The following is a 23,391-nucleotide window of genomic DNA, read 5'->3' as shown; positions in this document are numbered from 1 at the left end:
CAAATATATAATAAACGTCATCATTATTTATCTAAATATGTATAGAGGAAAAAGGACAAAAAGGGAATTGGGACCTAGACCCTATGATTCTCATCATCAAAAACTTTGTAAATTATGTAATTCTAATAAACATATAAAATCATAAAATTCTAAAATGTATATGGTTTTTAATTCGAAAATGGCAAGCTCTCATCTGTCTAGAAGAGAGCATTTAATAGCATTTCTGCTAACAAGAAAGCTTATCTTGAAACTAGGTAGAGAATACTAGAGGCAAGGCAAACAAATGCCTGTTAAGTGGTATCCCAGGACTTACATACCACATAGCTCCTCATAGAGACTGAATCCTAACTTGTGAAGGCATTTTGAGACATAAAATTTTAAGGTAATATTGCAAAATCACAGCCAGGTTTAGGCTTTCTGGTTATTGTTTGTCACTCTCATTGTTTTGAAAGGTCTCACTAGATAATCCAGGTCACCCTCCAGCTGCAGCCTCCCAAGCTCTGGGATTATAAGTGTGTGTTGCTACAACCAGGTAGCTTATCACTTTCTAAGTGGTTGGCTAAGGTGCTGGCTTTCCCATCTAGAATACAGTCCTGCCTCAGAGTGTATTTGTCACAGAGTGATTTGTCATGAATGGAAGCCTAGAATTTAAACAAAATACAGAATTTCAAGTACTAATCAACAAAATTGAAGGAAATCAGGCTAAAAGACTGAGGCTGGAGAGATGGCAACAGTTAAAAGCTCACTGCTCTTTGCAGAGGACCTAAGTTAGTTTTTAGCACCTACATGGCAGCTTACAAATAGCTGTAACTCCAGTTCCAAGGGCTCTGATTCTGTCTTCTGGCTCCCAAAGACACCAGGCACACAAGTAATGCATAAACATTCTGGCAGGCAAAGTACCCATAGACATTTTTTTAAAAAGAAAGAAAGAAAGAAACAACTTGAAGGAACAGGAGGGCTGCAGAATAGGTCAGTGTTTAAGAACACTGGCTGTTGGGTTCAATTCCCAGTGTCCACATGGCAGCTTACAACCAGATTCTATAGCTCCCGTTCCAGGGGATCTGGCATCCTCTTCTGGCATCTGAAGGCAAGAGGCACACAAGTGGTATACAGACATTCACACGGGCAAAGCACCCATACAGACAACACAAAATATTTTTCAATTAAGTTTAAAAACAGAATTGAAAATCATGGACCTACACTGTCAGAAGAAAGAATATGAATGTTAAAGTTGCCGAGAAGAAAGGTGGGAAATGAAACTGATTTTAAATGAATGGGCTTTTGGCTTTATTTTTAAAAGACTGCAGAAAACTGTCCTGCCTTTTCTGCTATGTGAGAACACACTGCAAAGTGCCACATGTGCACCAGAGGGCAGGCCTCCCCAGACACCCAATATAGCATCTTGATTTGGGATCCCTTCTAAAACTGAGAAATAAGTTTCTAGTCAATAAAAAATACTGATATGACCAGGTTGGAACGGTTTTAGGTGTTGTCAAACCTAGGATTAATTCTGTGAGCCATCCCTCACTAATGGATGAAGTTGCTGGAAACCACCCAGCTTTCCATCTGCTGCTGTCCTATGTGCTAGGCTCTCTCCTTGGAAAGAGAAGCAACAAAACCATCTGGTATAACCAGCAAAGAGAGGCATGACGGTACAAACATGCGACCCAAGCACTAGGGGAGGCTGAGACAGGAGGATTGCTGTAACCTGTGTTACAGGTTGACAGAGTAAAATCCTGTCTCAAAGAAACAATACTAAAGTAAGCGGAGAAGAGAAACTGAGCAGAGATCATAGTAAGACAATGGTTACATAAATAAAATCTTCAGCTGTTTCCCTTCTCTGTTGGAATGCAGACTACACATAGCATTCTTTGTTTAAGAGATATAAAAGTAAGCATGCTTTTCTTTGGATCCTCGATAATGTTTAAAAGGAGGTCCTGAGAACCACTGCTTAGCTCCCTCTCAGTGAGAAAGAGTCAAAGACTCAGAAGGTGTTTACAAAAGAGCCAGGTTTAAGTTTCCACAACAGGTTGTCGACTGGATATTATTAAGCATGTTACATCCAGCATACTTTCTTAAATGATTTACTGTTCTTTTTATGTGTATTGTTGTTTTGTCTACATTTATATTTGGTGAGGGTGTTGGATTCCCTGGAACTCGAGTTATAAACAGTTGTGAGCTGCCACGTGGGGAGGGGGGATTAAGCGCTGGTCCTCTGGAAGAGCAGCCAAGGTTCTTCTTACTGACTGAGCCATCTCTCCAGCCTATGGACTGGATTCTAACTCCGAAGGCTTGTATTTTATTAGGATATGCAAAATGTCACCTGAGTGCTATCTGGGCATGATTTCCCTTTCCTCCATGTTTTCCTCCCAACCTCTCTGCTTTAAAATCACATTCACTCAATGACATCCACTGTGCTTCTGAACTTCTGCGCAGGCCGCACCTGCTCTCACTTGGTCCAGTTACACGGCCATGCACAACACTTCCTTACTTTCCAAAGCAGTACCTGCTCAAGCTGAAAATCACAAATCCCAGCACAAAAGCCCTTTCACAAACTTCCTTAATGTGATGGCATTATTTGGCAAGCACTTTGTTACCTAGTATTAGCATTAGCCAGGCATTATTTTATATTACCTAATATAAATGCAGCCAGGTATGTTGGCATACACCTTTAATCCTAGCACTTGGGAGGCAGAGGCAGATGCATCTCCTGTCAGTTCCAGGCTGCCAGAGTTAAACACACACACACACACACACACACACACACACACACACACCCTGAAATATCATTAGAATGCAGATTTAACAAATTCATCTTTTAAAAAAAAGACATAAGATACAAAAGGCCATCCTAAAGAAATGCCACATTTTTCCAAAGATTTATAGCAGTGAAAACTATTTTAATAATTTCTCCTGGTAGAACAAAAGCATCATGTCACTTTAACGTAGCACAGCAAATATTTTCCTATAGTATCTTGAAAGGCTTTCCCTAGTATTGTTTTTTTCTATATTCCAACTTTAACCTCCTTATGCATTCTTAATTGAAAAACACACAAATTGCAACTAAATTTAAGCTCCTTAGTTATTTGTTACCATTGTTGCTCTCTACATTTCAGTTGGAAAATATTTTACATATGTATTTATTTTATTTCTTTTTTTGTATAGGTGTTTTGCCTGCATGTGCATCTGTATATCATGTGTGTGCAGAGTGCCTGTGGAGGCCAGGAGAGAGCAGTGGACGCCCTACAAATGGAGTTACAGATGGTTGTAAGACAGTAGTAAGCCGCTGTGTGTGTGTGTGTGTGTGTGTGTGTGTGTGTGTGTGTCTGCGTCTCTGTCTGCACAGGCCCTCTGGAAGAGCAATCCACTGATTGCTCTTAACTTCTGAGCCATCTTCCCAGTTCCAGTTGTAAAATTTTCAATGAAATGAACTGAGTAACAAATGTTAGGCTCTTGGGCAATAAACTTCTCTGGCCCTCAATCTTCACATTTAAATGAGAAATTTGAGCAATAATACTATAGGTCTAAGAAACAATTAAAACCGTGTGGACTTTTGAAGATCCTGGAAAGAAGAAATTTAATATGCATTTATATTTAAATTTCTTTAAGCGAATATACCTAGTTGCCCGCGGCTTAGGGTGGGAGTATGTTAAGACAGGACCGGACAGAAGGTGAGGTGAGAAGATGAATCCAACATCCCTCTAGTCTACCTATGCATTTACTGTGATTCTTACTCTTCCTTTTTCACAAACAGACAGACAGAATGGATGCCCGAGCGCACGGTACTGCTCCGTTCCGAAAAGCGAGCATTAGAAACGGGCCCAAGGCATCAGCTTTCCCCGGTACTTTTCTCCTTAACCTTTCCAAGGCCCAAGGCCGAAATTACGGATGATGTAGTCACCTGGGTTCAAAGTCTAGAGCACTCCTGATCAAGTCAAGAAGCGAACCCGGAGGGCCCAGGGCCCGGGAGCCCTAGGCAGGGATGGGAAAGCGTGTCATACAGGGGGTGCGGGTGGGCGCAGGGCCAGCTGCTCGGACCGCCCTTCTGCACCCCGCTCCCAGGCTTCCACCTGAACTAGGAGGGCTGGAGATGGAGATGAGGACGCTCGGTCGCCGTGACAGGCTCAGTGCTCTCGGGTCAGCGCTGGGCCACACAGCCTCCGGCGCGCCTCGCCCTTAGGCTTGGGGACAACGAGGACAGAGTCAACACCGTCCTAAGACCCCGACCCGCTGCCCGCCTCCCAGCCCGGGCGGAGCAGAGGTGGCAGCGACGCCCGTCCTTACCACCCGACTTTCCGACGAGCTCCGCGCCGGTCGCAGCCTCCGCCGGGCAAAGTCTGTCTCCTCCGCCGCCCCGGAGCAGCCGTGGCACCGCAATCAGGGGCGGCACCGCCCCGCCCCCGGCCTCCAGGACGGCCTCGGCCTGGACAACATGGCTGGTGCCGCCTCTGCCACGTCAAAGGGGAGGAGGCGAGGAGGGGCGGGCAGGGGAGGGGCGGGGCGCTCAGGTGGTAATGGGCGGGATGAGTGGCGGAAGGGACGGAACGGGGGTAATAAAGAGGGTGGGGCGAGCGAAGGAGTCCCGCTAGCCCAAGCAGAGGGCGGGGATAGTTCAGGAAGGGGCGGGGCAAGCGGCGGAAAGGCTCTAACCCGGGTAATAAGGAGTAGGACGTGGCGGAAAGGCTCCGCTGCGAAGCTGCAGGGTTCGGGAGTCGGGGGTCCATATTAAGGATAAAATACTCGACAGAGATAGGGCGGTGGTGGCGCACGCCTTTAATCCCATCAGTGGGAGGCAGAGGCAGGAGGATCTCTGAGTTCGAGGCCAGTCCGGTCTATAAGAGCTAGTTCCAGGACAGGCACCAAAGCTGCTAAAGGTAAACCCTGTGTAGAAAAACTGGTAACAAAAAAAATAAGGAAAAAGTAAATGCACAACTGGGATACAGTTACGAGAGAAAATATTTCCTGTTAACCACCAGAGGGACCTTTCGTGTCTACTGTTTGAATAATTGTTTTCCAGCTTTCTAATATATAGAAAAAAATTCCTGCGGGCTTTTTTTTTTTCTGACAGATCTTATCCGTTCAGATGAAGAAAGAACGAGGCACTAGCCAACAATATTTGAAATATTTACTACAAAGAAGTGCTCAGGTCCTTCTAATTTTGAATTTTCGTCAGTGTGTTAAGAGTCGATGAAATGGCTCAGCCAGTAAACTCGCTTGCCACACAACTCAGAGGTGAAAGGGGAGAACCTACTCCCCAAAGTTATACTCTGCCCTCCGCACCTGCTATCACATGCACGCATCCACGTGACAGATGCAAAACCACGAATACCGTCATTTTACACTTTTTAAATGTCTCTCTAAGGTGGTGGTGGCGGCTTGTGCCTGAAATCTCCAGAGTCAAGGTAAAAAGACAGGCCAGCTCAATTTACATTGCAAATCATAGACCCTTCTGGACTACAGAAGAGGCACAATCTCAAAACCCTAAAAACTATCCACGTGGGATATTTGGCTCATGCATATAATTCCAGGACTAAGGAAGCGGAGGCCGGAGAATCGCTACAGATTGTAGGACTACTTGAGCAACCTAATAGGTTCGAGAATAGCATGAGCTTCACACCACTAAGATGCTCTCCGAAAAAGTAAAATAAAAATTAAGCTCTCCATCCATCCATTTTGTGTCAATTTCTTCCCCCGCAAAGCCAAAAAGGCACCACCCTCGTCAAAGGATTGTAAGATTTAGATGTAATGAGCTTCAATCAGTGGTTGAATTCTTTAGAACTCTAAAAATGATCAGTACAGCATTAATTTAGCAACTATTCAATGCTATAAAAGTTCATCTTCAGTCCCAGCTCCCTACCCAAGCTTCAGAAGAGAAAATGGAATTAGGTTTAAAAAAAAAAAAAAAAAAAACTAGAAATTCTTTCAGAACCACTTCCGTGAGGAACTATATGCGCACGCTTCATTTCACCGCCGGAGCCATAAACTTGATGCAACCAGCAGGTTTGCGCGGTTCCGCCCCCATAGGCCCGTCCGCGCCCCCGGAGGTCGCCGGAGCTCCTGCGCCGTGTACCGACTGAGCGCAGGCGCAATAGGGCTTGGCGGGTTTGACCACCATGGCGTGGGTTCAGGCCGAGTCTGCGGTGGAAGAGTTGATGCCACGGTTGTTACCTGTGGAGCCCTGTGACTTGACGGAAGGTTTCGACCCCTCGGTGCCCCCCAGGACGCCGCAGGAATACCTGAGAAGGGTGCAGTGAGTGATGTTGCCCTGTGCTAGTGGGCGTAGACCTGGTGTCGCGCTTGACCCGCAGTATGCAACAGAGTCGGTCCCTCCTCTGTTTGGGTTCCTGTCTTGGGAGGTCTGGGAAGTTTAAGATCCCTGTATATACGACCTACCGTGGGCAAACATGTCTTGAACTTGGTTGCACGTTAAAAGGTGTGCTCTTAAATCTCGTTGCATTTAATCTAGGCAGTGTCAGGCGTTTTGTTATTTCATTGGGAGTCTGAATTTTATTTGCGATTTCATAATGAAGTAACATGCATCTGTTGCACTACACACGAGACACGAGCAGAGTGCAATAATAAGTTTCACACATGTACTGCTTGTAGGATCGAAGCGGCTCAGTGTCCAGATGTTGTGGTAGCCCAAATTGATCCAAAGAAGTTGAAGAGGAAGCAAAGTGTGAATATTTCTGTGAGTTTGACTAACCAACTGGGACTCTTCTAACCACACACAAACAAATGACTGAAGCTTTTCTATCTTATCAAGAAAATCAGTTATGGCCTGACAGTGGTGGTGCACATCTTTAATCCCAGCATTTGGGAGTTCAAGGCCAGCCTGGTGTGCAGAGCTAGTTCCAGGACAGTTAAGGCTTCACAAAGAAACCTGTCTCGCAAAACCAGAAAAAGAAAAGGGGAAAAAGAAAAGAATATTAATTATGGTGCGTAGGGTAAGGTTAGATTGCTCCCTACGAACTTAGACACCATTTGCAGGCTAACAAATTTTGATTTGGATGCCAGCCTGCCTTATGAGACCCCTCTGAAAGTGTAAATATGTGTGTGTCACTTAAAAGATTACATACACACACCCCGAAAAAAATACTTCAATTGCTTGCTAATGTTGACCTTTATAAGTAAAATATGAAGGAATTTTTTACTGGCTATACCTTTATAGCCAAACTGGTGCTTGATGCACATTCTCCATTTGACCTGGTATTTTCTCAGAATGGAAACACAAATGTCATAGCATCTTTCTATTATTTCCATGCACACTCTGGTCATTATTCATTTGCTTATCCTGCACACCTTTTATTAAGCAATTGGGTTGCTCTGGATACTAGGAACACAGCAGAAGATAATAGAGAAAAGGTGTCTACAGAACAGGCATGTTGGTGAACACTTGTAATCTTAGCACTTGGAGGCGGAGACAAGAGTGTTGGGAGGTCTAGGTAATTTTCTGTTAAATAGAGGGTTTCAGGCTAGCCTGGACTATATAAGACCCTCATCTCAGAAGGAAAGAACGAGGGAAGTCACCTGTGCCTGTACAGTAACGGTCTCCTAATGGACACAGAAAATAACCAAATAATTACACCAACTGGTCATTGCATGAAGAAAATAAACAGCACTCAATTAATAAAATGACTGCAGGACTGGAAAGACGGCACAGTGGTTAAAAGCACAGGATGTCCTTCCAGAGGACGCAGGTTCAATCCCCAGCACCCACGTCACTACTCACTACTATCACTAAGCTCTAGTTCCGGGGGATCTGATGCTCTCCTTTCACCCCTTCAGGTACCAGGCCTGCATGTAGTACACAGACATGCATGCAGACAAAACATGCGCACAAAGTAAATGAAACTTTTTAGTTAAAAATCTCAGCACTAGGGAGACAGACTGGCAGACCTCTATGAAGTTCAAGGCTAGCCCAGTCTACATAGTGATTTCCAGGACAACCAAGGCCATGGAGGGACCTTATCTCGGAAAAATGGGGGTGGAGGGTAGGCGGTTGCTGAGGTCAAATTTTGGGGGTTTTCTGGAAGGTTTTTGGTAAATATTTTGTGTTTGAGGTAACTCCTCTAATGTTTATAATTACTAGGATGCTTTAATTCAGGCACTATAAGGTTTTACATAGCTTCACAAATTTTTACTTGATGGCACATGATTTCATGTAAACTTAGCTTTTTTCAAACTTACCCCACTGTTTTATTAGAAGACGATGCCTGGATCTGTGTGCTGTTTTGGGAAACAAGAGTAAGGTTAGGCACATAGGGTGTTTAACCACTTTGTTTGAGAACTCCCGGGGTCATGATGCCGTCACCATGACCACCCCTACCCCCCCCCCAAAAAAATAAAGTTTAAAGAAATGTAGATCTCTTCAAGTCAACTATCTTTGAGTTTTGGGATACATTTTGACCATTTCAAAATTCTTTATTCTCTCTTGTTTCTCCCATCTATTATAGAAAAATAGAATTAAGTTATAATCCTTTAGATTCATATCCTTCATATTTCATAAGAACTTCACCTCCAACATTCAGCCCATAATTTTCTAAGTAAAATGACAAAGAATCTCTTTTTTAAAAAAATGATTTCATTATTTTTATTAATATGCATTGGTGTTTTACCTGCTTGTATGCCTGTCTGTATGAGGGCATCAGATCCCCTGGAACTGGAGCTGCAGACAGTTGTCACTGTAATATGGGTACTGGGGATTAAACCTGGAACCTTTGGAAGAACAGTCAATGCTCTTAGCCACTGAGCCATCTCTCCAGCCCCAAAAGATCTCTTTTATTAACTGGTTCATAGATGCAAAGTGAACTACCTGCCTTTATGCTCCTATAAAATGTACCTTCATTCTCTTAAATAATCTTATCATTCACTAAAACATATTTACTCTTCATCTTGATTTTGCTCTTACTCTGCATAGGCGTAGATTTTAGTTACAGCACTGAAACAGCCTAACATCTGTGAACTGATTTCCAGCTTTCAGGGTGCCAGCCTGCCCCAGAAGGTTATTCTCCAACACTTCAGTGGCAGCAGCAGCAAGTGGTCCAGTTCTCAGCTGTTCGACAGGCAAGTGTCAAATTAAACCTCCTTCAGATGTATTTCTGTTCTTAGACTGTAATTGAAAAAATTATAAATACCCAAGTATTTATGAATTAATTACCAAATATATTCTAACTACTAGAATATATTTGGCATTAATGTATTTTTTAAATTTTAGGGTAGTTGAAGTTTTGTAGAAAAACTTGTTTCTTTTTAGTTTTTCATTCTCTGAAGATCATTAACTTTTCTTCCTGTAGAGTGTGAACAAGCATAGACATCACTGGAAATCTCAGCAGTTGGATAGCAACGTGACAATGGTATGTGAGTTTCTCAGCTTACGTCGTCCAGTATGTGCCTGTGTGAAATAATCCATATTCTAGTCTTTAAAGAGTTAAATGGTTAGTCTATATTATTTTTAGTTTCCTTCCTGTGCCAATATGTACATATATCACTTTGTTACAGTAGTAGTTCGAGTCAGTTCATGTTTCGGTTTTGTGTTTAGTATTTTGAGAGAGGGTCCCACTACCTTGCCCCAGCTGGTGTGGAACTCATTATGTAGACCAGGCCAACCTTAAACACAAGGGGTTTGCCTGCTTCTGCCTCTGGAGTACTGGAATTAAAGGCATGCACCACCAAGCCTGCCCCATGACTGTTTGAATTCACCTTCTCTTGAGAGACTTAGGATATGTGAAAGTCGTCAGGAACAAAATAGAGTATTACTGCTGTATCAGTTCTGACAAAATAATAAGTAAGACTGAGAAGTCAGATTGTGTCCTTAGGATTGTAGCCTACTAATATCCATAAAAGACTGTCAAACTACAGTCTTACACAAGACCACCACCACCTTATAAAGGACTTCTGAGTCAGGAGTAGTGGCACCTCCTAAATCCCAGCACTCTGGAGGCTGAAGCTGGAGGATCACAAGTCTGAGGCCAGCAAGAGTAATTTAAAGGTCAGCCCGGGCTTATAGGATAATCTCATCTCCAAACAGCGAGTAAACACAGCGTCTCCCGGACTGTCCAGCTGCACTTTGTTTGCCCTCAGACTTCTTCTCCAGAGTTTGCTGTGGTCCTTTCCTCCACCTCCCTAAGTACTCCTATGGCTTCCTATGTGTTTAGTTTTCCTTGCAGTGCTAGGGATTGAACTCAGGGCCGTGCATATGCTATGGAGTTCTTATCCCTAGCCCTTGATTTCTTAAAACAAGTTTTGCTAATGCAGCTCAGCCTGGCCTTAAACTTGGAATCCTCAGGCCTCTACCTCCTGAGTGCTGGGATAGGCATGTGCTGCCGTGCGGGCATCTCTCTATTTTTTTTCATTTAGGTTGACAAAAGGTGACTGTGTGGCCTCTCCAGGCTTCTAAGTATTCTGTTGCTTTTTTTTAGAATGTAAATACATTTTCAGGATCTAAAAACATTGAAGGGGGGATTATTAGATTTTCATGGTGAGATATTGTTGTCATGCAGTGAGCATATTATTTATACTGCTTCACAGTAACCTGTGTAATAGTGAAGCCTGTGGTTCATATTGGGAGATATTTCTTTCTGTATCATAGCAACTTAGATATAATTAATTAGCCTCCTAAAATATTAGCAGTTAAAGATTAGAATTGGGGAAGAGATGAATACATTGTTCTAGGCAATTTTCTCTAATCTTCTAGAGAATCACACATCTAAGAAAGTGGTGAAAGAGATTTTTTCTTCTGAAAGAGAAGAAAATGTACTCCTTTTTTTTAAGATTTATTTATTTATTGTATATACAGTGTTCTGTCTGCATTTCTGCCTGCAGGCCAGAAGAGAACACACAGATTTCATTACGGATGGTTGTGAGCCACCACATGGTTGCAGGGAATTGAACTCAAGACCTCTGGAAGAGCAGCCACTGCTCTTAACTGCTAAGCCATCTCTCCAGCCCCAAAAATGTATTCTTTATGATCCAAATTCCCCCTTATAAATAGACCGGGCAGGGACCAATGATATGGCTCAGTTTGTGAAGGCAATTGATGACCCAGTGTTTAATTTTCAGGACCCACATAGTGAAAGGAAAGAACTGACTCTTTCAAGGTGTTCTCTGACATGTACACGCGTGGATGAATAATAGAATTGGTTTGGGTTTTTGGAAAAGAGAACGTCAAGTTAGAGTTCACTATTGCAGCTTTAAAGGTCACATCTCCAATGGCAATCACAGCCTACAGCTCTCACAGTTAGTCCCAGCGTTGGGGTCTGGAGTGTACACAGTTATGCCCATAGCTAGCACCATGTCTTTGAGTTGGGGTAATCAAGATATAGGGAACCCTCAGTTTCCTTTCTTTTTCTTTTTTTTTTTTGTTTTTTTGAAAATGAGCCAAAATTTTTATTTGTTTATTCCTTGCATATGAAGTTTCCTTCAGTGACATCTTTAGCCTCACTTCTTTTTTGATGATCAGTATAAAAATAAATAAATAGAAATAAGTAATTTTCTTTTCTTTCAGCCAAAATCTGAAGATGAAGAAGGCTGGAAAAAATTTTGTCTGGGTGAAAGGTTATGTGCTGAAGGGGCTCTCGGACCATCTACAAATGAAAGCCCTGGGATTGACTATGTCCAAGTAGGTGATGGCGTGGATGAACGTAAGCAGTGACAGAAATGCAGACATTGACTAGTAGGCTGGAGTTCTCACGGCCTGTTTGTGTACGCCTCGTGACCTGAGAGTGGCTCGCTCTCTTCTCACAGGTCATTAAAAACAAAACCGAGTGCGACTAAAACACTGACTGGCGAGGACGAAATACTGTCTGATTCTGTGTAGAAAACACTTAGCAACTTCCCACTTAGTTCACTGCCTTAGAAAGTGTCAGCCCACTTTCTAATTCACTGGGCTCGTCCTCTCTCATGTGTTAGTTATGTAATGATTTTGTAAGTTAAAAGATTCTGTTATGGAAGGTGGAAGGGGGTTTGTGTTTGTTTTATTTTGGAATGGGGTCTCATTGCAGGGCTGGCCTTGACATTCCGTTCCTCCCGCCTTAGTCTGCTGAGTAAGCTAGGATTGTGCATACATGTTGTCCTGTCTGTCTAGGATTCAGGGTTTGCTGGTTTGTTTGGTTTGGTTTGGTTTTTGTGAAGCAGAGTTGGGAATTAATAAAGAACATTTTAATCTGGATTCAAAGCACAAAGGGTAGAAGAGAAAGAGGCACTCAAAAAACTACATACCCTAGAACGTAGGTGTGTACTTGTCAAGAGTTGCCTTGGTTTTGTTTTGTTTTGAATGATTGGGCATGGGCTAAATACTAAGTTATGAGTAGTCAGAAACAAGAAAACATGGTAATTAGAAGACTCTTGCTTTTGTTGACTTTTTGTTTTCTTCAGATAGAGACTCACTGTGCAGCCCTGGCTGAACTGGAACTCCCTATGTAGACCAGGATGTTGTCAAATCCACAGAGATCCTTCTACCTTTGATTTCTGAAAGCTGGGAATAAAGGCCTGCACAACCGTGCCTGACCCAATTAGGAATTTTTTTAAGTTATTGATAAACTTATTCTACAGATGAAATACTGAGAGTATTTTAAAATTTTTCTCTTTGTGGAGAATATTGAGACAGAGTCTTGCCCAGGGCTGACCTGGAAGTCACTGTGTAGCCCAGGATGCCTCAAGCTCATAATCACGATGACTCAACCCCTAAACTATGTACATGGCAACAATCATAAATTTTGTGTCTAACTGCTTGTTCTTCATAATTGACCTGCCTCTAAGTTTGAAGATGTTCCCATAAAACCTAAGGACCAGCAGATGGCTCTGTGGGTAAAGGCGCTTGCCACCAAGCCTGACAACTTCATTTCAACCCCCAGAACCCACATGGTAGAAGGAGGAAGTCAACACATGTTTGCCCACCTACATAAACACAAGAAAAATAAAAGACAGGGACTCTCTGTATGGCTAAAGCTGGAACTCACTCTGAAGACCAGGCTGGCCTCGAACTCACAGAGATCTGCCTGCCTGCGCCACCACCACCCAGCCCATTTTTAATTTTTTAAGACCCACTGTATACATCTACATTACGGCATCTATAATATATATTTAGTTTGCTTGTTTTATTGCTTTTTCTTTTAATGATTCTTTTCTATTTTTTATGTGCATTTGGTGTTTTGCTTACTTGTATGTCTGTGTAAGGCTTTTGGATTCCCTGGAACTGGAGTTAGAGAGAGCTCTAAGCTGCCCTGTGAATGCTGGGAATTGAACCACTGATCTCTGAAAGAGCAATCAATGCTCTTAACCTCTGAGCCATCTCTCCATCTCATCTTATGTTTTTTGAGGTGGGGATTCTCACTATGTAAGCCTGGAACTCAAATCTACACCTATCTTATAACTGTAGGGATCAAAGGTGTGTTACATGTTATCTAACAGATAATTTGTTTGGTATGCAATGCCATATTTTTGCTTTTCCTGTTTACAAAGCCAGGCCTCGTGGCATGTGTTCCATCTCAAGAACAGCAAAAACAATAAAAATCTTATTCTCAAAATATAAATAGCTCCAAAAGTCACTTGAAAAAGAAAGAAAAGGACAAAGGTTATAAATAGACATCTCACAAAATAGAAATATCAACTTTTTATAGAATATGTGCAACCTCACTCCTCAGAGAACTGTTACTGATTTGGCGAGTTATTACAGAATATATCAGACTGTCTCAAACCGAATAAGTTTATATTTTCATATAGTGTTGTCTTTTGATTTCTTTTTTTGTTTGGTTTGGTTTGGTTTTTTTGGCTTTTTGAGACAGGGTTTCTCTGTAGCTTTGGAGCCTGTCCTGGATCTAGCTTTTGTAGACCAGGCTGGTCTCAAACTCACAGAGATCTGCCTACCTCTGCCTCCCAAGTGCTGGGATTAAAGGCGTGCGCCACCACTGCCTGGCTGTCTTTTGATTTCACTTTAGTATTTTAGCTATTAAAATCTTATTCTTAGCCATGCATTGTGGTGCTTATTTGTGATCTTAGCACTCAATACCTCTGAGACTGAGGCAGGAGGATCATTGAGTCCAGCTGGGTTATACGGTGAGTTCAAGATCAGCTTGGGCTGCATAGAGAGAACCTGTTTCCAAAAACCAAACCAAAAGTTAATTAAAAGCCAGGTGTGGTGATACATTTCTTTAGTCCCAGCATTCAGGAGACAGAAGCAGGCACATCTCTGGCGTTTGAGGGCAACTTAGTCTCCCTAATGTGACACTATCTTCAAAACAAAGAAGCAGCCAGGCAGGGGATGCATGCCTTTAATCCCAGCATTCCAAAGGCAGGGCTACATAGTGAGACCCTGACTCAAAAAATTAAAAAAAGAAAAATTATTCTTTTTTGAAAACCGTATGCTGAGAATGTGTCATAGTGAAGAAATTTTCTTCTGATTGTATATGTGTGGGTACACATGTATGTGAAGGTGCATATGGATGCCAGAGGCCAACCTCAGCTCTTCTTCAGATGCTATCCTGAATTTCATTAGCCTAGGCCTTGCCGCTTCATCTAGACTGATGGGCTAGTGAGCCCAGGGATCCGCCTGTCTCTGTTTCCTCAGCACTAGGAGTACAGGTGTGCACCACCACAACCTGTGTGCCACACAGGTTCTGCAAACAAACTCAGTTGCTCGTTCTTATTTGGCAAGCACTTCACCAACTGAGTCATCTCCTTAGCCTCCAAGGCTTCTTTCTTTTTTAAAGGATATTTTGGCTTGTTTTCCTAAGAATCTTTTAATCTCGTGTATATGTGTGTTTGCCTGCCTATTGGTGCCCCAGGAATCCAGAAGAGGAGAAAGGATCTCCTGGAACTAGAGGTACAGTGACTGTGAGCCACCACATGAGTGCTGAGAACCAAACCTGGGTCCACTAACAACTAGTGCTCCTAGCCTCTGAGCCATCTCTCCAGCCCTTCTTTTTCACTTGTAAAATTGTGTGTGTGTGTGTGTGCACGCGTGTGCATATGTGCCTGGTGCCTACAGAGGGTAGCCGGGGGCATCTGACCCCAGGAACTGGTTGTGAGCCACCTGATGGGTGTGCTGGGAACTGAACTGGTCCTCTGCAAGAGCAGAAAATATCCTCCACGCTGAGCCATTTCTCCAGTCACTTTTCTCTCTCTCTCTCTCTCCAGTCACTTTTCTCTCTCTCTCTCTCTCTCTCTCTCTCTCTCTCTCTCTCTCTCTCTCTCTCTCTCTCTCCATTTTTCTTTTCCCTCACATAACTAAGACTTAAGCCCCAGCATCTAACACACACGAACCAACTACTCTATCACAGAACTACATCCCCAGCCCTTGGAATTTTCTCTCCTTTGTTAAGCAAGAAATTTTTCAGTTTGACCAGAAGTAAATGAAGCCCGACTTGTGCTGTCATTTAGTAAACCTCAGTCTCCTTCTCTCTTTCAGATTGGTTTTCCTCCCTTGCTTAGTATTGTAAGCAGAATGAATCAGGTAAGCATCATCAAACAGTACATGCAGGCTTTTGCTTGCAGTGTATATGAAAGGGTTTGAATCCATTTACTCAGTATTTACAGTGTACAGGGTCTTGTCCTAGGCCCTGCAGTGATTCTCATTATAGTTCTATGTGAGAAAATAATGTTAATGGCTGTTTTATAGCTGAGCAAACAAAATTCCATCGAGTAAAAGGATCACGTGACAGATGGCCTTTGTGTTCCTGATATGGTACTAATGTGTTCATTTGTGTACATTTAATTATGTGTGTTAAGTCTACATCTGAAATTCAGTACTTGAAGCCAAGACACAGTTCTAGTTTTAAAGGACCTGTTTCAGCATAATTCGTGAAGGTTAAAATAGATAATTATTGGATAAAATAACTAATTTATTAGACCGAAGGGAAAAAACAGATAGAATTTCATTCATTAGTCCTTTAGGAGAGGAGTTTTTACTGCCAGCTGTAAAGCAAAGGAAGCTGCTTTTAACCCCAGCACTCAGGGCGGATCTCTGAGTTCAAGGCCATCCTGGTCCACAGAGCAAGTTCCAGGACAGCCAAGACATAGAAACCCTGTCTCAGAAAGAAAAGAAGCTGGTAGTCATAGCTGGGTCTTTTTTTTTAAGTACCCAATTACATTTAATTAAGTAAGAAAATATTCTCCGCGCATTGATGATTCCATCTGTGTGATTTTAAAACAGCCTTCTCTAGCTAAGTTTGCTTCTCTTTAGAGTTGGTTTTCAACTTCGCTTGAATTGGTAAGTAAACTAAAGGCTCTTTTGTAGGCATATTTGAAATTTTTTCCTAGTTACAAACTAAATTTAAAGCCTGAGTCAATACTGGAGACTGTAAAACTATGTCTCTTAGATGACTTCAAGTCAGGCTTCTGCTCACACTTGGGAGGCAGAGGCAGCAGGACGGCCACAGATGAGGCCATCCTGCTCTGCATTGTGAATCCAGTCACAGCCACATTGCGAGACCCTGCCTCAAACAAAACAAAAGACCAGTGCTAGGCGTGAGCCTTACCCGTTACTGATTGATTTCTTTGGGAGCCCAAAGAACAAAGCCATTTTAACCTTCCAGCTGCTTTTTAGCTACAGTTAATGAAGCTCACGTTGAACTTGTCAGTGTTTTACCTCTAATGTCGCTGCCTGACCCCACCCCACTGCTTTTTTCTTTTAATTCTATTTTATTTATTTTTTTTTTAGGCAACAGTCACTAGTGTCTTGGAATATCTGAGTAATTGGTTTGGAGAAAGAGATTTTACTCCAGAATTGGTAGTATTGCATCTTTTTTCTTTTCATTATGCAGGCAAAATTATTTTACTTATATGAGGTGTGACTGGGGTATTTATACTTACATATGTGTATGCATGTATATGTATGTATTCATGTGTTCTGCAATATAAAATTCAAATCTTGTTTATAAATAAGCGCCTTGTTTTCCTCATTAAGAAAGTCATAGGGACTGGGATTGCAGTGGTACCTATCTATGAATTGTAGCACTTGGGAGGCGGATGTAAGAGTTTGAGGGCAGCCTCAGCTCCATAGTGAACTGTAGGTCAGCCTAGCTACAGAATAAGACCTTATCTCAAAAATACAAAGTGAGGGGCTGGAGAGATGGCTCAGAGGTTAAGAGCATTGACTATTCTCTTCCAGAGGTCCTGAGTTCGTTCCCCAGCAACCACATGATGGCTCACAACTATCTACTATGAGATCTAATACCCTTTTCTGACGTTCAGGCAACATGCAGACAGAACACTGTATACATAATAAATAAATAATAATTAAAAAATATAATGGAAGCCAGATGGTGGTGGCGCATGCCTTTAATCCCATCACTCAGGAGGCAGAGACAGGCAGGTCTCTGTGAGTTTGAGGCCAGCCTGGTCTACAGAGTGAGTTCTAGGACAGGCTCCAAAGCTACACAGAGAAACCTGTCTTGAAGGGGAAAATATATTTTTAATATAATATATATTAATTACACATTAATATATTATTTATAAATTTAATAATATGTATAAATATCTATAATATAGTAACATATATAAAATAATATCATATGTAAAGTGTTTATATATCTATGAAATATATATAATATATGTATATAATGCAGGTTTTAAACATGGGTATTAAAAGAAAAAAACTTTCTAAAGAAAATTAATACTCACCAGGAACCTGGTTGTGGTCTTCTCTGAGAATCACTCTTTCAGTCTTCAGGCAGGTGTAGTAGCACATGTAGTCCTGAAATCCTAGCACTGAGGGCAGAGGCAGGCAGATCACTCGTGAGTTCAAGGATTGCCTGGACTATATAGCAAGTCTGAGGCCAACAAGGTCTACAAAGTAGGCCCTGTCTCAACAAAAACAATTCTTTAGCATATTTTTTAATGAGATAATACACATTAAAATCACTCATACCAATTATTTTCCCCCTAGGACCATAGCTATTTTTCACATAATTTTAATCACTCTATATACTGTAAGAAGCCTGAATTCTAAGCATTTCCAAATCCAGAACTCTTCTCTGAGTGTTAAGACTGAAGATAATGTTTCTATTTCCTTAAAATTTTTATGTGTAAATTGTGATTACTTTTGTATTTTATAATTGAAATAACATTTCAAGAGTGTAGCTCCCTGAAGGCCCAGAACTGTGGTTTGGGCTTACAATTTCAGGGTCCTCTTCATTGTTCCTGGCTTTGGTGAGGCAGATACTGTGATGGAGGGAACAGGAAGCTCAGCTGCTGGCATGGCCCAGACCACTACTTTGTTTGCAGTGTAGTTCCTTTGTGTTGACCCAGGAAACAGCTTTTAATATTAAAACAGTTTACACTACTATTTATGGAGAGCAAATTTCTATATATGTCTTAATTAAGATGGTCTTAAGTAGTACTGAGGATTGAGCCTCAGCTTTATGAATCCTCAGCAAGTGCTTTACAATGCATGTACCCTCATTTTATTTTGAGACAAATAGGCATTTTATTTTGAGACAAAGTCTCATTCAGATGGTCAGACTGGCCTTGAACTTGCAATCCTCCTGTCTCAACCTCTCAAGTGATTAACACTACAGACCCGCAAAACCTAGAAGTTAAGTGTTTTGCTTGCACCCCAATGTGGTGATACACACCTTTAATCACAGCATTGTAGAGGCAGAGGCAAGCTGGAGACCAGCCAGAGATACATAATGAAACTTTGTCTCAAAAAACAAAAAAAGACTTTTGCTTATAATTGATAGCCTCAGAACAAGGCATGGTGAGAACCCCTTCTGGTTTCCAGGCCAGCCATGGATACACAATGAGGCTCTGTATCCACAGAAAATAAGTAAATAAATAAATAAAATTTTAAAAAGGTGGGGAGGGTCCTAAACAGTAGTACAAATATCAGAAATGAGTATTTTGGGAATCAGATGCTATTTTGAAGGAGCAAGTGGCCTAGGTCTGTGACTGTGAGACAGAAGAACTATCATTTGATTTATTTGTCCCTTGATTTGTTCATAGCATGTAAGCAGATAGCAGCATTAGGCATTTAGAAGAGCAGCTTATATTTGTCTATTTATTACTTCTTAAATTTCTACTTAGGGAAGATGGTTTTATGCTTTACTGGCTTGTCTTGAAAAGCCTTTATTGCCTGAGGCTCATTCACTGATTCGACAGCTTGCAAGAAGATGCTCTGAAGTTAGACTCCTCGTGGTGAGTCACAGTGTATATTTCAGATTCTAATTGTCTACTCATGTATATGGTGGGAGAAAAGATTTCAGTGATATATGACGTAGAAAAATGTGGGATTAGCCAGGCTGTGGTGGTGCACGCCTTTAATCCCAGCACTCAGGAGGCAGAGGCAGGCCGGTCTACAAGAGCTAGTTCCAAAACAGGCTCCAAAGCTACAGAGAAACCCTGTCTCGAAAAGTTAAAAAAAAAAACAGTGGGATATGTTATTAGGTGAGAATAAAACGACCACAAAAATAAGTGTGAAATATACTAAATTAAATAATGTAAAGGCAAATATGGTAGACAAGACTGTAATCCTGTCACCTAGGAGGTGGAAAAGGGGAGTAATGCAGTTTAAGTCCAGCCTGGACTATACAAAAGACCCTCTCCAAAAAAGGGGGGAGAGGGGCAAGCATGATGGTGTACACCTTTAATCCTAGCATTTAGAAGGCAGAGGCAGGTGGATCTCTGTAAGGCCAGCCTAGTCTACAAGTGAGCTTCAGGCCAACCACAGCTACATAGTAAGACCTGTCTCAAAAAAAAAAAAAAAGAATATGAAAAAAGTACAGTGAGGATTTTCCCCCAGGTAAAGGAAGTGTGAAGGTACAGACAAGATCTAAAACGACCGAGTCCCAGAACTTCGGCTCTGATGCTCGTAACTTCTATCCTCCGTAGTCTGTTTTGTGCTGCTGTCCCTGAAGCCGGTGTTTATTATGTATGGGGGAATCAAATCCAGGGACCTGAGTGTGTGCTGGGCAAGCACTCTCCCAAACTGAAGAGAAATTGATTTTAGTTCAATTTTGGAAGCTCGGAGGCCCAATCTATTCTACCTTCAGCTACATCGTGATATAGTGGGGAGGATCACCTAACAGGAGTGTATTTAACAACCCCTGTTGTAGTGCCCATAAACCTAGAACCCTTGTAAACAGCATTAATTTTTTTTTAACCTGAGACAGAGTCTCTCCATGTAGCCCTGGCTGTCCTAGAACTCATTCTGTAGACCAGGCTGACCTCAAATTCAAAAGATCGCCTGCCTCAGCTTCCTAAGTGCTGGGATTAAAAGCGTGCACCACCACTGCCCCAGCATTAGTTATTAATCTTTCTGAGCAGCATCTTTCTTTAAATAATGATCTTGGGCTGATGACTGAGTTTGATATACTGGGAAATACACACACTCTAAATAGAAACATAATTAAAAAATAAAATAAAGCTGCGTGGTGTTAGCATTTCCCTTTAATCCTAGCATTCAGGATGCAGAGGCAGGAGAATCTATGAGTTCAAGGCCAGCCTGGTATACAAAGTGACTATTAGACAGAGAAACCCTGTCTTGAAAAACTTGTAAAATAAAATAAGAGATTGTAGCTGGGGCTATAGCCTGTTGATTACAGTGTTCATCTAGCATGCACAGGGTTCTAGCCATAGCACTGTGTATTTCAAGTGTGATAACCCAAGCTTGTCAGCACTGGGGAGGTGGAGGCAGGAGGATCAAGGACAGCTTGGAGACTACATAGGAATTTTAGGCCCCACTGGGCTACATGGAACTTAAGCCTCAGAATAAAATAAGGGGCCTCTTGTCAGTAACTAAGGAATGCAGATACCTGGAGGCCCCCAAATTGGTTATCCAACACCAATTGGCCAGCCCCGAAATTGTGTGCATAGGTAACAGTATATGGACTAAGCAGATTGTGTGTGTGTGTGTGTGTGTGTGTGTGTGTGTGTGTGTATGTAAAAACAACAAGGAAAAAAGGCCATGAATTTGAGAGAGTGTAAGATGGGAGTACATTGAAATGATTGGACATAGGAAATTTGGGATCAGGGAAAATAATGTGTTTATATTTAAATTTTATTTTATAAATAAAAGATGGCCCAGGTGTAGTGACGTGCCTTCAAACACTCAGGAGACCCTGTCTACATGGGGAGGTTCAGGCCAGCTGAGGGTATACAGTGTAACCTTGCCTCAAAAAAAAAAAAGAAAAAATACCCCAATGTTTTCAGGGAACCTGTAGTTTTCTTCTGTCTGTCCATTTTGAGAACAAGGCTGGGCTTAAATTCACAGCTCCACCTGCTTATGCCTCCCAGTCTCTGCTGTCTAAGACATGAGTCAAACACCAGCATTCTGACAGTTTTTGTGGTGGTGGCTGTCACCTAATAACATTTTCACGTTTTCATCGTAAAAGGAAATTTATTAAGGAAATATTTGAGGGATAAAGTGTGCTTTTTCTGTTTTTCAGGGCAGTAAAGATGACGAAAGAGTTCCTGCTTTGAATTTACTGATCTGCTTAGTTAGCAGGTAAATTAAGAAATCTGATTTCCTGTTTGTTATCCATATAAAGTAGAACATGTTTAATGCTTCACTCATTTTCAGTTGCTGTATTTTTTATCTAGTATGTTGAATTTCTTTATCTTTAAATATCTTCTTTTTAAGATTTATTTATTTTATGCAAGTGCTCTATCCGCGTGTGCACCTTTATGCTAGAAGAGATGGTTGTGAGCCACCCTGTGGTTGCTGGGAATTGGACTCGGGACCTCTGGAAGAGCAGCCCTTGTTCTCTTAACTGCTGAGCCATCTCTCCAGCCCTTTCTCAGTACTGGGGAGATTACCCAGTGCCATGTACACGACAGGCGAGGGTCTACCAGCTAAGCTACTTCTCCATTCCTTGATTGATTGAATACTTTGTATCAGGGTTTCACCTACATTTATTTGAAAATATATTCTAAATCTAAACAAAAGGCACACATTGATTTTAGGTCTCTTTCGGGACAAGTTTTTGCTCGTTGGTCAGTGGTTATTATTGTTTGTTTGCTATGTCCTATTTTTGCTAGCACCTTTGTAAAGCTTCATAATGTGCTTAACTAAATACCCAGAAGCCATTCCCTTCCCCAGACAAGATAGGTTTGGAAAATGCACACATACTGAACTGAGCTTCTAGGGGTTTTTAGTTGTTTGTTTTGCTTTTGTTTTTGTTTTTTTTTTTGTTTTTTTTTTTTTTGAGACAAGGTTTCTCTGTCTAGCTAGTCCCTGCTGTCCTAGAATTTACTCTGTAGAACAGGCTGGTGTCAAACTGAGACATCCCCCTGCTTCTGCCTCCCCAGTGCTGGGATTAAAGGCATCCACCACTGCTGCCCAGCTCATCTAGTTTATTGATCTATCAATAATTATGCTGTTTAATATATTTAATTTTACTGAGTACTTTATATCACGCATTTTTCTTAGTGTTTCATAATAGGTACTCATTTAACCCTACACCATTGGTTTAGAGATGAGGAAACTGGCAGAAAGATGAAAAGTTACTTTCCTCCTTCCTGAACATCACAGGCATAGTATGGTAGATAGCATCCTAACCCAGGCAGCTTTACTGAAGAACTCAGCGTCCCCCTCCATTTTTTTAATGTGTAAGCTGTTTTCCCATTGGGTAGAAGGCTGTAGTTTAATCTCTTTATTGAGTTATGAGCTTTACTGCTACGAGTAGTGCTATACTTGATATGAATGCATACACTGAATTCCACTTCTTACTAGGTATTTTGACCAGCGTGATTTAGCTGATGAGCCATCTTGATAGAGCTTAACTCCTGGGGATGGAAGATAAGTTCATCGAAGCCGGCCTGAGTCCGAGGAAACATAATGCCAATTTGAGGACAGAGTACATCACTTCTTCAGCACTCTGTGAAGTGTTTCGTCCTAATCTGCAGCTCAAGTTGATATTCAAAATGTAGATAGTATTGGTTTGAGTGTCTGAAATAGCTAAGAAATAGCCCACGGGGTATCTGATGAACAGTTGGGATAGTTTCTTCAGTCATGTGCATTGAAAATGATCAAGGGTGACTTATTACATAAGCAACTTACATAAAAACTGATGAAATTTTATACAGGTCCCTGGTGCTGTTTCATTGTTTGTTTACAAATATACATATGTATTCATGTTGAAATGTATTTTGGCTACTCAAATTTTGTTTGACGCTTGAACAAAATAAAAGACAGTGGGTGTCCTTATATTCACACAGATGAAATGGCAAATATGTTCATCGTCAACAAAACTAACGAGATGTTCAGGTTTAAACTCAATCATTTAATTGTACCACCGAATCTTTCTAGCAGATCATTTTCAGTTGTGTCCTAGTTAGCTGTGCATGGTGGTATGAACTTGTAATTCCAGCATTTGGAGGTCTAAGCCAATTTACGCTACATAATAAGACTCTACCTCAAAAAAAAAAAAAAAAAAAAAAAAAACAAGGGACTGG

General features: G+C 41.6%; 2 protein-coding genes across 2 annotated transcripts in view; one reads left to right on the top strand and one right to left on the bottom strand.

Moving 5' to 3' along the window:
- Sec23a (SEC23 homolog A, COPII component) overlaps positions 1-4,432 on the bottom strand; it is a 49,196-nt gene extending 44,764 nt beyond the window's left edge. Inside the window, exon 1 of the mRNA XM_048415431.3 lies at positions 4,285-4,432. The gene's annotated coding sequence lies outside the window, so the exon portion shown is untranslated. The remainder of the gene's footprint in view (positions 1-4,284) is intronic.
- A 1,576-nt stretch (positions 4,433-6,008) lies between these two features.
- Gemin2 (gem nuclear organelle associated protein 2) lies at positions 6,009-23,149 on the top strand. The gene is made up of 10 exons (XM_048415639.3): positions 6,009-6,250; positions 6,607-6,691; positions 8,977-9,066; positions 9,297-9,356; positions 11,507-11,620; positions 15,407-15,451; positions 16,658-16,726; positions 19,024-19,134; positions 21,384-21,442; positions 22,670-23,149. The coding sequence occupies exons 1-10, from the start codon at positions 6,114-6,116 to the stop codon at positions 22,707-22,709; spliced, it is 810 nt and encodes a 269-aa protein (XP_048271596.1). The 5' UTR covers positions 6,009-6,113; the 3' UTR covers positions 22,710-23,149.
- Positions 23,150-23,391: the final 242 nt, after the last annotated feature.

This window comes from Myodes glareolus, chromosome 11, assembly GCF_982192425.1.
Source record: "Myodes glareolus chromosome 11, mMyoGla1.1, whole genome shotgun sequence".
NCBI classification, from domain to species: domain Eukaryota; kingdom Metazoa; phylum Chordata; class Mammalia; order Rodentia; family Cricetidae; genus Myodes; species Myodes glareolus.
This window is presented reverse-complemented; position numbering and strand designations above follow the sequence as displayed.

Bases quoted from the DNA above. Each gene is read 5' to 3' on its own strand.
- Gemin2 (XM_048415639.3), top strand. From the start codon at position 6,114: ATGGCGTGGGTTCAGGCCGAGTCTGCGGTGGAAGAGTTGATGCCACGG. The intron at 6,251-6,606 runs GTGAGTGATGTT...TACTGCTTGTAG, and splicing joins GAATACCTGAGAAGGGTGCA to GATCGAAGCGGCTCAGTGTC. The intron at 19,135-21,383 runs GTGAGTCACAGT...TCTGTTTTTCAG, and splicing joins CTGAAGTTAGACTCCTCGTG to GGCAGTAAAGATGACGAAAG.